Source organism: Patiria miniata, unplaced genomic scaffold, assembly GCF_015706575.1.
Source record: "Patiria miniata isolate m_02_andy unplaced genomic scaffold, ASM1570657v1 HiC_scaffold_2, whole genome shotgun sequence".
NCBI lineage: Eukaryota > Metazoa > Echinodermata > Asteroidea > Valvatida > Asterinidae > Patiria > Patiria miniata.
The window spans coordinates 3,528,110-3,545,636 of record NW_024037058.1 but is presented as its reverse complement, the minus strand read 5'-3'; the positions used below and the strand labels follow the sequence as shown (position 1 = coordinate 3,545,636).

At 40.2% G+C, this 17,527-nt stretch overlaps 1 protein-coding gene across 3 annotated transcripts in view; it reads right to left on the bottom strand.

The window, feature by feature from the left end:
- The window catches only part of LOC119727024 (probable E3 ubiquitin-protein ligase HECTD4), a 109,368-nt gene that overhangs the window by 73,141 nt on the left and 18,700 nt on the right, over positions 1-17,527 (bottom strand). For 2 of the 3 annotated variants that reach the window (XM_038198905.1, XM_038198908.1), the window contains exons 13-22: positions 16,368-16,538; positions 14,500-14,620; positions 13,571-13,756; positions 11,153-11,377; positions 9,939-10,232; positions 6,989-7,108; positions 6,256-6,360; positions 3,540-3,706; positions 1,218-1,409; positions 396-588 (exon numbers count right to left, since the gene is read on the bottom strand). In XM_038198905.1, coding sequence (XP_038054833.1) covers positions 396-588; positions 1,218-1,409; positions 3,540-3,706; positions 6,256-6,360; positions 6,989-7,108; positions 9,939-10,232; positions 11,153-11,377; positions 13,571-13,756; positions 14,500-14,620; positions 16,368-16,538 — 1,774 coding nt within the window. The remainder of the gene's footprint in view (positions 1-395; positions 589-1,217; positions 1,410-3,539; positions 3,707-6,255; positions 6,361-6,988; positions 7,109-9,938; positions 10,233-11,152; positions 11,378-13,570; positions 13,757-14,499; positions 14,621-16,367; positions 16,539-17,527) is intronic. The other variant, XM_038198907.1, reaches the window with a different exon arrangement.

Genomic DNA, 17,527 nt, shown 5'->3' with positions numbered 1-17,527 from the left:
CTTACAGGGTAGCAATGAGACGGAGTGAAAATTTCTACCATGTGTGTTTTTCCTGGAAGGGGGGATGAGGTTTTCTGTTTGCTTGCAATTGGCCAATGTCTGAGCAAATTTGTGGCAATAGGCTTGGCTATGATCAGAAAAAGTTTCGATTTCACTCTCATTAACTGCATCTTTATATAAAATGTAATTTTTACCTAACATGTTTTTGCCTTTAGTGAGCGCATTATCCTTATAAACCACTGACAGCTTATCTTTGTTGAAACCAAATTTCTTCAGTGTGCACAGCATATGTAAATGACAAGTTTTTCGTGCATATCACTAACTTGCTAGTCCCATTTCAATTATTTTTTTTATGACCTGCTTATGATTTTGAATCTTAATGCCTAAAGCCTCACCTGCAACTGTCTCTGTATGGCGTATATCCTCCTGTACACCCCATTCATGACTTGGCACAGGAAGTCATAGCTGCCTCGCTGCTGGTCCGAGATGGTCCCGTCGCCAAGAAGTAAGACAGCGCCCTCTATGTCAAGGTGTTTCAAAGCGGCCGAGACGACAGCTTCCTCCAGGGCTGCTGGTTGAATGACCTCCCTATGAAAGGAAGTGTTCAATTCAGGTTCAGTTTCAGCTATATACCACGTGCCGTCTATAACAATACTGCACATTATCTTGCATCCATTTACATTTTTTTTGTTAAGTACTTCATTTCTTTTGTTTGCTTTTTTCTTTATATTCAATTTGGTAGTTATATTTTATGGAAAACTAGGGGGCTCGTTTTTGGTCCATTTTCCGGGGACAGACATATGCAAAATAGACGCGCATGCGCATCGATCGAGACAAAGCCCATTTTCCGATAGTTTTCGTCAAGAGTGCATTTTCTGACGACGGCATGGCATTTGGTCACTTTTTGGTCAATTTTTGGTCAAATATTTTTGGTTAAATATTTTTGGTCAAATATTTTTGGTCAATTTTTGGGGAAAGACAGACAGACAAACAGACAAACAGACAGACCGACCAACCAGGAAAAATGAGGAAACGAGGAAATCACCACATCCAAGGAAAATTTGCTTGTCCCCTTTCATTTGATATCATATTTGAGGTTGTGATGCTTGTAGTTTTGAAGTTATCTTAAATTTTCCACTTTTCAACCATGTCAACTTTTGTGTTGAATTAAGTTCTAACCCAATAAACAGTGAAATAAGAGAAACAAAACACCCTACCTGATGCTCGGTCTGAGATGGGGTGCCATGCGGCCAGACAGGGCCTGCAATCTCTGCATGATGTCGGCCGAGAGTTTGATACGAGGCAGGGTCTTACAGTGATCTGTAGAGTCGGAATCTGTAGCCTTCTTCCCAGCTGATGCAGCGGGTAGCTTGGGAGCCTGCTTCATGGCCTGTGGGTGCCATACACACCTGATAGGATAAAAAGCAGCCAGTTAAAGGTACAGTTCATCATTTGCAGCTATCCAAAAAGTAACTGACGTAATTACTGTTGATAAGTTTACTTGGTTGAAAGATAGTAAGGGACCTAAACTCCCTGTGAAATTATTCTTTCTGGCATGCTGTCATTTTGAAGAAATCAACAAAAGAAGGCCTTTCTAAAGATGCGTCTTTAGACGAGTCGTTGGAAATTTACTTGTCTTTAGACGAATCGTTGAAAATTTTCGTCAGTAGTTCGGTTCTTTTTATTTGGCGAAGCGCGTGCAAGCTTTAACACGATGCACACGCCCACATGGTTGCTATAATTCGTCGGTTCAGTGGGTGACATCGCATAGCTGCAATCGGCTCAGTGAGAATGTGTGTCAGACGCTGAATTCAGGCCCAATTCAAAACTTGACTCAGCAACTTTTGATTTGAAATCGAGAGCTTAGAATATTGTTTCCTCGGAAAATACAGCATTCACTGAGCTGAAACTTAATCAGGTTAGTTGTTCAGCACCCTTCTTTAGATTTTGAGCACTTTTGTTGCTTCAAATGAAAAAAATGCACAAATGACAAATGATGGACGCTACCTTCAAATAGATTCAACTGTTTACTTTTTTAGCTGCGGGATAGCAGCTCAACAAATCATCATGTCTCTCCGTTAGTCCACTAGTTATGTAGTCAGTTACAAACGTTGACATTGTCTATTGCTCCTACATATTTTGACCGATTTCAACCAAACTTTGTCCAAAGTATCAGTAGCCCAGCCCCAACATGTCACATGACCAAACTGGGGTCAAAGGTCATCATGGGGTCACTGGGGTCAAAAAGCTGAACTGTTTTCCAACAAAAACTACTCCTTCCAGAAATTACATGGCACAATCACGTGACTCATGCATGGACACGAATTCATTGGCCTGCAGCTTCCAAGATATTTCTGATTGAGTTTCAATTTTAAAAAGTTGAATGAAAAAAATTGACTGGAGCGGGGTTTGAACCTTCAACCTCTGGATTGCCGTTCCAGTGCTCTACCAACTGAGCTATCCAGCCCTATTTTGGCGGTTCCCCACTTTTTCTTTTCATTTGGCCTTCACAAAATTTACGTTGAAAGCATACAGCTGTATTAAATTACTAGGGAGCTAAACTTGATGTATGTAATGAGGAAGAAATGCAAAGGGATAACGCTCTTTTAAGACCAAATCTTCTTGAACCCTAACCCTGCCAGATGCAACACAGTGCATCAGGTGTAAAAGTCTGTTCAATTCAATTCAATTCAATCCAATCCAAGAAGACATTTATTTCATACTCCTTTAGAAATACATCAATAAATAGCAACAAAGCAAGATAACAAATACGATAAGTATGTCACAAAAATGTAATACAAGTAAAATATGCTTTGAACAAATGATAAACTTACTTTGATTTATGTACAAGAGAAAATAAGGAGTATGGGGCTGCTACAGTAAGCCGAGGCTTGTAGGAAACAGCCCTTACAGACAACAATAACAACAGAAAAACAACATAAAAACACACGGAAGAGACAGACAAGACAAAAGTCACACGACGAAAGCTGACGGCAAAAAACAAACAAAGCAGGAATGCAAAAATATGTAAAAGTACAAAAGTCACACGACGAAAGCTGACGGCAAAAAAACAAAGAATGCAAAAATATGTAAAATACAAAATGATATAAAAGTACAAAATGAATAAATAATTGGAAGAGCAATGATTATTTGAGAGAAGGAGCTATAATAAAAATGATGAAAATGTGTGAAAATCAGGTTGGGAAGCTATGCTACATCCTCTTGGACTTTAATGCATTCAGCCATCGACACCAGTGCATTTTATTGGCCAGTTCTGAAACAATGAGAGCTAGTCCCATTAAACAATGCCACAGTTGTATCCTGCTGCATTCAGTGACCACAGACTCTGAGGCAGTTTGGCCTTCAGACTTTTGACCTGATGGATCTTGCTACACTGGGCAGGCTTGTCACTTAGACAAGCGTTGCATGTTGCTGCGTTTGGCAGTGTTTCTAGCCAAAAAACCCTGGAGGGTTAGGGTTAATATGGAATAAGCGATATTTGAACAGAGCTAGGAATACATGAGGAGTTCCAGACTCACCGCTGAAGAAGTTTAGACTTGAGCAAGTGTTCGCTCTGTTCTTCCTGCAGGCTCTTCTCTGGTCCTTTGTACAGCCTGCGTAGCATGGTGCAGCCCAACACTGACAAGCCTAGGGCCAAGTCTGCTAGGAACGGCATGCCCCCTGATGCATCCTCAGTCGATTCCTGCTAAAATTGATAGAAGTATTGTTTGTGTTCAGGAACTTCACCTGCATGTCTCTCTGTGCTCATCAGGGCTTGAATTGAACGACGGCCACGACGGCCAGTGCCGTCGTTGCCTTCTTACTGGCCGAGGTGCCCCACAAAAAATCCCTGTCTTCACGGCCAGTTTTGCCTTGCCCCATAATTACCTTGGCCGTCGTGCCCTTTTTGCAAAAACATGCATCATCCTATTAAAACCACTACAATCCTTGATTCCAGTTGTTTTTCCACACATTGACAATGCATTTCGATGCCCATGCCAGCCCGATCAGTTGTCTTAATATCTCGCTGAATCAATCACACGCGTGCAGTACGGCCGTGGCCGGCCGGCCAAACACCGTCGATTCCCCACTGTACGATGTACACACACGTACGTACGTACGTACGTACACTGCACTGACAACTGAATCTCCAGTTCCTGTATGTGCCGATACCTCAAGAAGCGACACCCCCGCCGCAAAAATATATGTCTGTATTCGTACACACACATACCAGCAGGAGTAAGTACGGCAGATCTTACGTGCAGTCGACCGACCTTCTTTTTCCCAGTGCTTGCATGCGCGGTACGGTACAGAACGCATTGATGTTCGTGTACGAGGCAAACGAGCTTGGGGCATAGTCAAAACACGCGTGCACATGGCGTTCCGAATTCCGATTGTCAAAAGCGGACATGGTAAATGGCGATCGTGTATTAATTATGGGCCTGATGATCCCCTAAGAGAACAAAATCAACTTTTAATCTACATTAAGAACATGCAGGTAGGTTATAGATAGAGGGATGGGTTTCGAATTTTGAGGGGAATTTGGAGGGACAACGAAAAAACGCAACACGAAAATAGAGATGGCGACCGCACGTCACCAACAATAAAACTGCTTAAAAAAACGTAATTTCTATCCCCAAAAAGTGTTCAAAATTACAAAACAGGTGCATTATAAGCTGAGAGAAGTCTGCTCTAGGTTGAAAAGGTAATTTTTTGAATGATAAAAAACACCTTTGGCTCAAATGTGATCGAAACTAAAGGGGGGCCCTAAACTACATGATCGCTGATATAAATTCGCATTTTTTTTTGCCGGCCTCTGTGCCCCTTCTGCAGATATTAGTTTGGCCTTGGTGCCCTTCCAACTGGCCTTGGTGCCCTCTATAATTTTGCTCCATTCAAGGCCAAAGTGGCCTTGCCCTAAAAATTCCCAAATTCAAGGCCTGGCTCATAAGTATTTTGCTAGATATATTGGTCAGACTTGGGGATGGTCATATTTCAGATGATCATTTTTTTTCCACCCTGGGGCACAAACTTAGTGTCCATGTCACAGCGCTGTAGTTGAGTTGATAACAAAGTTCTCAGAAGTCCACAAGGGTTCATCAATCACATGTCAATCACATGTCAGTCACGTGTCAATCACATGTCAACCACGTTTCAATCACGAGTCAATCACGTGTCAATCACGTGTCAATCACGTATCATTCACATGTCAATCACGTGTCATTCACATGTCAGTTACAAAGGACTTGCAACAGGACAGGTGATAGACCTGTGACAGATTCAACTGCTGCACAGATATGTTCAACAGATATAGACTTTTGGGTGGAATTTTGTAAAAGGGAAATGTCAATATTTTAACACTGGTTGGGCTAATCACCCACAAAACTTTGGTATTTTTTAATGGTAACCTGCAAACAATCAGAATGACGCAAAATGAATCCAACAGAATCTGAATGACAGTGATTACAATGGAACAGCACCCTCCAAATATTGTGGCTTTGATGTCATGATCTTTATCGTGACAGGCAATGTCTTGTTTGTTATACAGTCGACTCACGTTAATACAAACTTGTTCGGACCTAGCCAAATTGTTTGTTATATCAGAATTTTGTATTAAGAGGAACATCAGTCCCATTCATTGTGCACATAAATGCACAATCGGGACCAATGCTTTGTGTTTGCTATAACCAGAATTTGTATTAACAGTGTTTGTACTAAGGACAAAGTCGACAGTATTTGACTTACTGTTCTTGTGGAACGATATTTATTACTACACCCATACATATTCATGATCGAGAGCCGAATTCTCGCTGGTCCATTCACCAACACGTGTCAGCCCCTAGTTCTGTTGCAAAGCGTGCACGTGAGGTTTTACCATTTTGCCAAGAAAACGGATGCGTAACATTATGAAATTTTTGTGGACATGTATGAGGTAAATAGTAAAACAAATAAAACATTCGCCAAAGGAACTAGACTGTCAACTTCCAATACCGAGGATAGTTAATAGCGACTATCAACCCTAAAACAATGTTTTATTTGTATACAATATAGTGGTGATGTTGTGTGACGAGACAGGATACGCCACTTCACTTAAGTTATTATGTTACTCTTTAATGTTCAGTGGTTTTGATGTCATGTTTGCTTAAAAGCAAAATATGTGTTATTCACTGCTCAATTCAAAGGAAATCCAATAAACACTGAACATCGTTGGATTTTGTCAGCTTTCATAGGGTTCATCCACTACTGACTACCTACCTGTGCTCTGACTGTGCAGGCAAATCCCCACATAGCCTTGTCGGGTGTGTTGTGTTCACGACCGCTTCGCATCTCAAAGGTGAAAGTCACTGTGTTCCCTTCCACCTGCAAAATACAAAGAACAAATTCTGTATCCAATAACATGCTTTAGCCAGAGGTGTGAGTGGAGCTCGAAAAAAAATAGCTGAAAATAGCTGAACCTCTTAGCCCTTACGGTAAGTGTTCTTTCAACAAAACAAAAACAAATCACATAGGGATGTGTGTGAATTGTTTTCATTTTGCTGAAAAAACACACAGCTTTTTGTGATCTGAGAACAGAACTTTAAAACAGTGGTTGTATTTAAAATTCCGTAACTTGAAGAGTACATGAGTGATTTGAATGATTCTTGTACTGAAAGAAAGCTTATGAATTCAGCTTTCAAATATCCTAGATTTTGAAAGTGCTACATGCAGAACTTCACTTAAAGCAGGGGTGTGAGTGACCGCTGATAAAGATAGCTGAAAACAGCTGAAATAGGTGTAAAAAAGCTGAACTTCGGAAATCTCCTATACTTTTGTACACAACAAATGAGGGAAAAAAGCTGAAATCCAAAACAAAAAAAGCTGAAATCAGCTTTAAAGCTGAGATTTCACACCAACTAGTCCCGACATTTGGGTATCGTTTTTAATACTCACCCTGTATAAGTACACCACAAGTAATTTTACCAAATGAAAACAACTATTTTTTTTTTACCTTGACCAGGTCTTTTGGCCAGCCAGACCCCAGCACGCTTCTACTCCCAAAGCCAAACGTGTTGCCGCCGTATTCGGCAACCTTCCTGGAGCTGGAGTTGGGACCAGCATACACAATAACCTAGAGAGAAAAGAGAAAAGCAAATTGAACCTCAGGGTTCTCCCCACGTACAAACGTGCGTATCGGCCCGATACGCTGGAATTGCGGCCCGATACGCCGACAAAAATGCCGATCACATTTTTCAGCCCCCGATACGCACAATATAATTATTATACAAGCCATTAAAATGCACAACATAATCGTTTCATACACCATTATTTCATCTTGACATGCAAAATCTTGACAAAAATCCCGCATTTCTGATGCATGCGTGATCAAAATGCACACGATGACGGGTCTTTCGCGTCAACCGCCAGCTATATATTAGCGCATACAGCACGGTACACTGGTTCCCTTCGCGTGCTAACAGTATCAATGCTATGATGAAGGACCGGAACCAGTGACTACTGCCTCGTGCGTGCATACATGATGATGATGTCGGCCGAAGTTGGATCGTAAAAACACCAAACAAACATCGATGGAGAAAGAGAATTTCTGCAAATTAATTCACAGAACGTGATCTTTATTTTCTGTGTATGTATTTTCCATTAAAATGACGAGATTGCAAAGCTCGAACTTGTGGCGAAACATCGTAGCGTGCTTCTTAGAAGCAGTAGGGCCGTACACAGTGCAGTAATGCACACTGATACTGCGCGATGTACGGCCGGCCAGACTGAATGTTGGCAGTGCCAGGGGCCGTGATCGATGTACGTTAAGCATAGTGGAATCAACCTCCTAAAAAAATTTTTTTTAATTAGGTGAGGCAAGTTTTAATCACTTCTGATGGTCAGTCTTGATAATTTTCGTGGTGCAAAGGAAAATAATCCAGGCACAAAACTACATGATTCCTTGTTCAATATGCTCCATTCAATCATGTGTTTTTATTCCTCCATGATTCAATCAGCAGCCCAAAAAAATGGCGAAATAATTTTCCGACCTACCGACGCTATTTTGAAAGCCATGTAGTCGGAAGCAAAAGTGATTTTTTTCTTCACCTTAATTTCTTAATTTGAAACTTGCTTGTAAATATAATCCATACTTTCTAGATCAAGAAGGTTTAACACAGGTTTTGAAATGTTGATTTTTTTTTTTTAAGTTAAAAACGTTGATATTTTTTTTCTCTAATTACAAAAAATATCACAAGATCTCCTCTAAATTTTAAGGAAAAATCTTCCTTAAAGACTCCCCAGATTTGCTCTAAAATGCACCAGAGAGCCTCTAAAGTTCAAAATTTTTCGGGGCCCTTAAGCGGGCCCCGAACCCCACGCCGTGGCTTCGCAGGTTGGTGAATCACAACAAAACTTCCCCCACAGGTTTGAAAAAATCCTGGGGAGAACCCTGAACCTTCCTGTAGAACAACGATCCTTTGTTATTCTTATCCCTCGTTCTCTCGTTGCATTGTTCCCACACTTTGCTTCCAAAGCCCTTTTGGTCTTCAATTTAAATCCATTTTGTGGCAGTGCCTGGTAAGCAGTGGCCTGGTGCAAGTGCTTGATCAGCTGTGTAGCCTAGGATCCAGCAGTGGTGGCAGCGGTGGGATTGGAGCAGGCTCATTGGAATCACAGACCACCAAGCAGCTGGGAATTTTATGTCTACTACTGGTCCTGCATTATCCAGCCTTTGAAAAAGTTTCTGCCAGAATTAGAAAGTCAACCCTCCTAAAGTGTTTTAATTTCAGTTGAACACTATCCACATATTTTCATTTCTTTGGCATTACTGACTATTCATAAATACCTAAGACAGTTTACCAATTCCTATTGGTTATGAGCCAGTCACATGGTCGGTTCTTAACAGTTGATAAAGATCGGCTGGCTGGTCTTGAAACACTTTTCCAGTGTCACATGAAATCTGGACTCCTATGAAATCAGGTGCCTTTTACCGTTTTATTGGTTAAACGTTTACAATCCTCATGTAGGCATGCGCAATACTACCAGTATGTCAGAATTTCATAGTCCTAAATTTACACTACACCGACACAGCTGCATTCTGCGTCACTCAAGCGCGCCAATCTCCATATAAGGAGTTGTTTACGACATGAACTTACCATATTCTAGCTAGAGGGGTGTTTCGAAAATTATGAAGTAAAACTGTTGAACAAAATGAAGTAAAACTGTTGAACAAAACAGTATGTTTAATACCTGTTGGGGTCTGGGTGCTGATAATTACCCTCACCTTCTGCGGCTCGGGTAATGATCAGCATCCAGACTCCAACCGGAATAAACATAGTGTTTGAAACCAGCCAAGCACACATCTATTCCCTTATTTATAACTTTAAAACAAAGTATCAAAAGTTGTAAATGCAAAACGTCCACTTTAAAGCTATAGTCCATCATTTGCAGCCATCCGAAAAGTAACTGGCGTAATTATTGTTGAAAAACAAACTTGGTTGAAAGATAGTAAGGGAACTAAACTCCCTGTGAAATTTTTCTTTCTGGGAAGCTGTCATTTTGAAGTAATCAACGAAAGAAGGCATTTCCAACGGTGATTCTTAAGAAGCACCGTAGGAAAATTTAAATTAGTAGTTCGTTTTGTTATTCAGCGCAGCGCGCACAATTATTGGAACGACGCACACGCGCGCGCGGTTGTTATAATTCATCGGATCAGTGCGCGACGTCGCGTATAGCTGCAATTCAAAACAATTCAAAACATGATTCAGTAATTTTTGATTTGAAATTGAGATCTTAGAATGCTGTTTTTCTCGGAATGTACAGCTGAAGCTTAGCTGTAACTTCATCAGGTTAGTTGCTCAGTATCCTTCATTAGATTTTGAACTCTTTTGTTGCTTCAAACGAACAAAATGCACAAATTACAAATGATGGACTGTAGCTTTAAGTCAAGACAAAGCTCTAACCTTGTCATAGTCGTACTGCGAGGCGCACCGTGGGTCAAACCTCAGGTACAGACACCGTGCTCCTGGGATGTGAACCGTCTCCCGGAACTTGTAGTTGTCCCTGACAGGATGGATGCACTCAACGGTCTTACCAGTCGCCCAGGGAGCTGGGATCTTCAGGCCAGCTAGGAAGCCTGGGTCAGGGGTCTCCGGAGTGGCTCGGATGGTAGGGGTACTGTCTGGGCCTGGGGAGGTGGGGTCTTCAATGGCCAGGGAGTCGCGTATCTGGTAGCACTTCAGCAACATCTGTGACACCTGAAATTAAAAAAAACCAAATGGCATATGGAAAATTTGAACAACAAACTTAAAATCTGTAGGAAAATATCACACAGACCTTTTTATTCAGTATTGTTTTCATAACAGCAAAAGCATGATGTTTCATACCATTAAGGTTCCTTTTTGTAAAATGTTATCGGTGTCTTTATAGAGTGAACATATATCTACAACAACATAGTTATTATATTTAATTCTTGCAAGACACTTCACAGATTTTTATCAATGCTTACTAAAAATGAAAAATCTGTGCCTCAAAGCGTAACATCCGTAACGGTTGTTTACAGCACTTATTATCTCATTAATTAATTCAGCTAAGATTACAGTAAACATGTCATGTTGTACATTAAGGCCTAAACTAGAATTGTACCAAATATATAAAAATGATCTTTCACTGCAAATATATTATTTTGCTGTTTCAAATGGGTCTTTGGCTCTGATTGTATTAACCCTAATCCCCTAGTAGTTCCCCAGGACTACCCTGCTAAATCCAACATAGTCAGATGATTATACTCGTATGAGTTTCCTGCTCAATCCAACCCAGTCCCACACAACCCAACTTGCCAAGTTGTTGGATACCTGAACATATAAAATGACTGGCATGCTCAATCCAACAGAATCCAACTGTGCCTTATTTTCCTGCTGGATCCAACAGAGTCAAACTTAGTGTTATTTACCACTCCCAACAGAATCCGACTCTGAATGTTTTCAGTTGCATGCTGAATCCAACAGCTTTCAACAGGAATATCTACAAGGGGTTTACTGCTCAATCCAACAGGACCCAGCGGGTATTTAAAATAGTTGGATCCTGTTGGCTTGAGCACGGTTAGGGTTAACGTTTGTAATGTTGGAATTGCCCAGAAGACACTTCAGGATTACTCGATATTTCCCCCACTACTCACTTGACTGGTGAGTATGATGAGCTTCACCACCTGCGGGATGAGCGCCTCGGCTAGCGACAGACTCTGTAGGTTCTCATGAGTCAAAGCGGTGATGAGTACCGGCAGGAGGTGGCCCAGTATGGTGCCCTTGACTACTCGCTCTAGGCCTTGGAAGCGAGTGTCCCAGTCGGCCGGTGATGAGGCGTTGATGATGAACTGGCAGACTTGTACCAGGGACTCCAGGACCTATGTATTAGAGAAAAAATATAAAATACTACAAGTTAAACTTGCGCGATCTCCTGGCATGCTGGCAGTTTGTATACATGTACAGGCAGTTAGTAAGGACAATTTTCAGTGTACCTTACCAAAATGGATAGTGTTACAACTAGCAACAGGGATAAGCAAAGAAATGGGTGGGCAGCCGTGTTAGTCGGGCAGTGTTGTGTCACTTGTGTGTGCCTCTCAAGGTAGGCTAAGTGAAAGTGAACAACCCTAGATCACTATACAGTCCACAACCGTGAAGCTATAAATGGGCCTTTTACTTACAAAACAAAAACTTTCAAGACACTAGAGAAACAAAGTGACATAAATCAGGCCTGTTGAGTAACCCTGGAGGTCATGACGTGTTGCCTGAGTCTAATCACTTTACCAGATACCATGAACACTAACCACATATTAAGTTTGGTTGAGATTGATGACTGAACAACACACAAACATCCACATTTGTTTATAGTGTAAAACGAGGATTTTCTATCCTTCTTCCCTTTTCCTTTCTTTATACTCTTTTCGCAACAGCTCTTATTGGTTTTGTACACGTTTTCTAATCGAGGTCGTCCTGTATTTGGTTCCTGTCCTCCATTCACCTATGATGTTGCATGTGTGGGTCCTTGATTTACACCATAAACAACGCACACGTTTGTTTATAGTGTAAATCGAGGATTTTCTATTGTTCCTCTTCCCCTTTCTTTTGTTTATACTCCAACTTTTTCGCAACAGCTCTCATTGGTTTTGTACATGTTTTCTAACCCAAGAGTCCTCGCTTTGGTTCCTGTCCTCAATTCATTGATGATGTTGCACGTGTGTGTCCTCGATTTACACCATAAACTAATGCACACATTGATACATACAGACACACAGAAGGAATACACGATCACATTATCCCCCTTTAATAAAAAGAGACTTTCAACTTTTTGGGAGCTATGAATATAGGTCCTACATTGGAAATTTGTGCATGGTGAATGTGCTTCCCATTATTTTAATAGCGAGTTGCCCTGATGGCTTAGACTACCATAGTGTACTGAGGTTCAACTTTATACCTTTTTGTAATTAAAGAATTGGAACAAAATATGTTTGATTTTGTTTTATGGGTTTTGCCTTTAAGTACATTTTACGAAGATATGAAATCAGAGCACAAATACTACATGTATGGACGATTTTGAACGATGATAATGTAAGGCAGTGCTGTAAATACATGTGGTAGACAATTAGTTTTTTGTGGCCTCATTGCCAAACCAATGATTATGAAATATATTTCATAATCTTAACGCGCAACAAAAAACATTTTGAAATTTCTTTCTGGACAGTGCAAAAGTAGCAGAACAACAGTAGGTGTAAGAAAGGGACTGAAATTGGTGCAACCAATTGTGTATAAACATCTCACTTTTTGGAATAAACTTTCAATCCTTCCTACGAGACAGACCAAACAAATGCTACTCAGGTACAGGGTGAGTCAAAATAAGTGAAACCCAAATCCCCACAAATATATTTCATATTTACAAATATATGTAGTACCAAAAATAATAATGACTGGAAAGCCAATTTCAGAAACTACTGGTACTTTTAGATGAAAATATTACTGATATTGCTCAATCCATTCAAACAATATCACCATTTAAACGCAATGACCCTAGAACTGGTTTCGTCCAAAAAGATGCATCGTGTGTTCTGATTGTTTGGAACAATAAAGAAAATGACACAGAATACTTGTCTCAACAACTGTCAACATTTGTAGTACACAATATCTTTATTAACAACCCTGCTTAGGCAAACAATATGATTTTTAAAATTCACTTTTTTTTAAAAGACGGGCTTTCAAAAGGACTATGTTGAGTATTTTTTACTTTTAAACTGAGGTTTTATTGCTGGTGATGTTTGAAGACAATTGTAACGACGATTTTTGAATCGCAAGGAGGTTTTGGGGTCATTTTGTTTAAATGGTGATATAGTGTTAACGGATTGAGCAATTTAAGTATTTTTTTTTTTCATGTAAAAGTAGTTTATGAAATTGGCTTTCCAGTCATTATTATTTTTGGTGCTACATATGTTTTTAAATATGAAATATATATTTTGAGGTTTGGATTCTGCTTTTTTTTACTCACCCTGCACATGTAGGAATTTGTTTAAAAATAATTAAATACTTAATACAATATTTGAGCATACCTCTTCACATCCTCTGAACACACTGGCGGCAAGGTTGAGTATGGACTGCTGCAGCTCCTCCAGGCTGGATGAGGACTCCCCCGCTGGAGGAGTGGTACCTTCCTCTGGCTTGGGCTTGCATAGGGCTCCATCACGCAGTAGGTTGATTTGCAGGGCCATCATATATTGCAAACAGGGGGAGGCAATCTGAATCAATTGATAGGGTGAACGTACTTCACAACGATGGCACAATTTAAAAAAAAGTATCAAATCACATTTATTTCCTCTTCATGACAGAAATGAAAAAAAAAGTATTGAAACAAAATATAAAGGCCACTAGAGGTGGCAAAACCTTAAAAGCATAGCTTGTATCAGGCACGCCATTACACAAAACAGACGAATAATAACAGAAGAAAAACAATTACTTTTTGCAGAATACCCTGCCACTCGATCTATGCACCCCGTAGCCGGCTAGGGAGTCACGGTTGATTGCCCTCAACAAACCTTCTCAGCGCTACCTGTACGTACTAGGCCTACACATGCTCCACTGCACTCCCACTCCGTATCCGGCAACTGGGTAGTTAGTTTGGACTTTTTTTCAGCAACTCCCATTTCTTTTGTCTTGATTCGTTCTCAAGGGGACCCCCACTCAGTATCCGCGTAGCTGGCAATGGACTTGAATTGTTTTTCCAGTGATTCCAACCCCGTAGCCAGAGAGTTTAGGGGTGTATTTCCGAGTGGCGAGGTATTCTGCAATTACTCCCACAATGCTAAGTATAAACGACCAGTCGGTTCATGATAATCCAAAAAGCCAAATCTGTATATTTCTAGTTATAGAAATAACATTTTAAAGTCTGAAAATCTACTTTCAAAGTAACAAACTTGATTTTGTGGCAACCCATACAAAATGGTGATTAGTATTTATATAAAATGAATCTATTTTCACTCACTGGAACTGTTGAAATGATGTTTTCAAATTCCTTGTTGGAGGCCTGCTGACAGCGACGTAGAAGGACGCAAGCCTCTTTGACTGATATCTTGAGAATCAGTTGCACCAGGTCATCCTTCAATCTAGTCAAAATTAACCATTGAATTAGAGGCATGTAGTCGAGTCCATCACAAGTCCAGTCACAAGTAACAGTGGATGAACAGTAACAAAGGAATGCCTTTGTCAAAGCTCATTCGAACAGCTTGTTAGTTGAATTTGGGCGATTCACAATGCAGTGCGCCACCCAGAGTTTGCCACAGAGAATTGATTTTCCCAGTGCGTTGTGGGAGATGGTCGACAAATTTGCAGCGTGGCGAATTTGAAATTGTTCGTTTTTCTGGTCAGTAGTTTCGTAAGCGCATGATTCATTTCGTAAGCGCATGTTTGCCCTTTTCTTTTCATCAATATAGTGTTTTTTGTAAGGCGGCAGAACGCTATGCCCCAATCTATAACAAATTAGCTCAAGTTGTCTACTGACACTCATTCAAATGGGCCATGTTTTGGGCAAACTCTTGGTGGCGCACTGAATTGCGAATCGCCTGAATTGGGACTGGAGGACTTGTGATGGACTTGCAGGGACATCCTTGCTAAGCGTAACTGTAACAAATGGTCATGAAGTAACTGAAAATCCCCAAGGAGAGGGTAACTTCCTAAAGCACTAAGAAGAAAATCTTGCAGCTAAGCAAGAACCAAATATCTAAGTAACAGAAATCAATACAAAAAAAAAATCTGAAACTAAAATCTACTGGAACCGAATAGAAGTGCTCCAATTTTTTGGGTTTGGTGTAACGCTGGAATGCTGGACTTGATCTCAAGCTGGATAAATCAGTGCAAAGCCTGTTCAATGAGCCAGTTTGGTATTTCAACTGCGCATGCAGTCACTGCGCACAGTGATATGGGTCACACGTCATTCACGATAATCTAACGCTCATTGAGGGCGCATGAATACGCAAGGAGACAGTTGCACGACATAATTGTGTTAATTATGACATTGCATCAGCGATTTAATCCGGAATAACCTTTGACCAGGAATACTTCATTGAGATACTGAACTGGCTTATTATTATTATAAGATGGAATTTTGCGTCGGGGTGATATAAATCAAATTATAGGTTTTGCCCTTCACACTGTATACTCAGTGTGTTACCTCCCGAGTGAAAGTTGGAAAAAATCACTCGGTTGGGACTCGAACCCACGACCTCCTGACATCTGCACTAGAAAGCAGGAGGTCGTGGGTTCAAGTCCCACCCGAGTGATTTTTTTTCCAACTTTCACTCGGGAGGTAACACACTGAGTATACAGTGTTTAAACGTCAGTGAACAAACGTATAATTTGGCTTATTATTGTGTTTCATTTATTGCTTTATAGTGGTCTCAGTATGCTTTTAGCACCTGCCATTGACAAGCTTAGGCTTATTATGGCTTGAATTAATTGCTTTGTCATTTACAATTTTACTTATTTGTTTTTCCAAGACACAATTTATATTTATTTTCCTTTATTGTATATGCTATATGAATTGTATTTTGTTTATGGTTGGATATAAATAAATGTTATATTGAATTGAATTGAATTGAATCTATAGACGGGCAATTCCACAGACAGAGATTTTAAGAGCTCAGTGAATAAATGTGAAGACATATTTTCAAATCTTTTACATTCATCATCTAGTAAATGGTCAAGGAGATTACAGACTAGGAGTTTTGGATCATTTCTGTGAATCATCATTTAGATATCATGGTTAACTGGCTCTGTCACGGACATTACACTTCCTTTCATAACGCTGGAATTGATGAACTGGAAACAAAACTATCATCAGCAGGCTTATTTTACCTTCCTGAGAGGTCAGTGTCATTGCCTTCCAGCCTGAGCAGTTGACCCATGACCCCAAGGATGAGGTCACGTAGTCTGCCTAGGGCCGGCTTAGACTCCCCCTCCAGCAGTAATTTATGCATCAGAGCATTCTGCTCCTCCTCGGTGCTATACAGGACCGTCAAACCAGCTCTGTGGAAAAAATCAGGGTCTCAGCATAAGATCAATCAAACGATTTAAAAAAAAATTGATTTCTTTCAAAAATTGATTGACACATCTAGAAGACGGAACAAATGCCTTAGTTAAAGTACTTCCTGAGCACTGTATACTCAGTGTTGTCCGAGGACTTAATAATGAGAATAATAAAAATAATTTATTTATCAAGCACAAATTTTATGTACAAATATTCAAATGCGCTTTACAATGAAAAAACTGGGTACATTAGAAACACCTTGCAAACTAGATACAGTAAAAAATACATCAAACAAATAATTAAATCAACACAATACATAACCAAGAAATACATTATAATTTAGATCGAATGAAATGAATTAAAATCATTATAGTAAATTGCACTACAAATCAAAAGTGTTTTTGAAAAATATGGATTTTCAGCAGCAACTTAAAATGGTCTATAAGCTGGTGGCATTCCTCACATTTGGTAACTTACATGTATTTCCCAGAAAAGGAGCATCATATTGAAAGGCCTGATCACCTATGGAAGTTCTGCTACGAGTGGTCAGATGTTTAAGAAGAATGCCACTATTCTGATTAAACTTACGGAGACCATAGCGAGACAGAGGTCGGATGGTAATCAGCTGAAATCTAGACTTAATTGGAACCCAATGAAGATCAATGAGAAGAGGTGTAATACGCCATTCATAAATACCTAAGACAGTTTACCCATTCCTATTGGTCGAGAGCCCGTCACGTGGCTGGTCTTAAACGGATGATAAAGACATGGCTAGCTGGTCTTAAACACTTTTCTAGTGTCACATGAAATTTGGACTCCTAAAAATCCAGTGCCTCTTACCGTTTTATTGGTTGAACGTTCATAATACTCACATAGGCATGCGCAATACTACCAGTGAGTCAGTATTTTATAGTCCTAAATTCACAACGCAATGCCCCAGGTGCATTCTGCGCGACGTCGCGCAGTACGCGCGACGCGCGCGTCAATC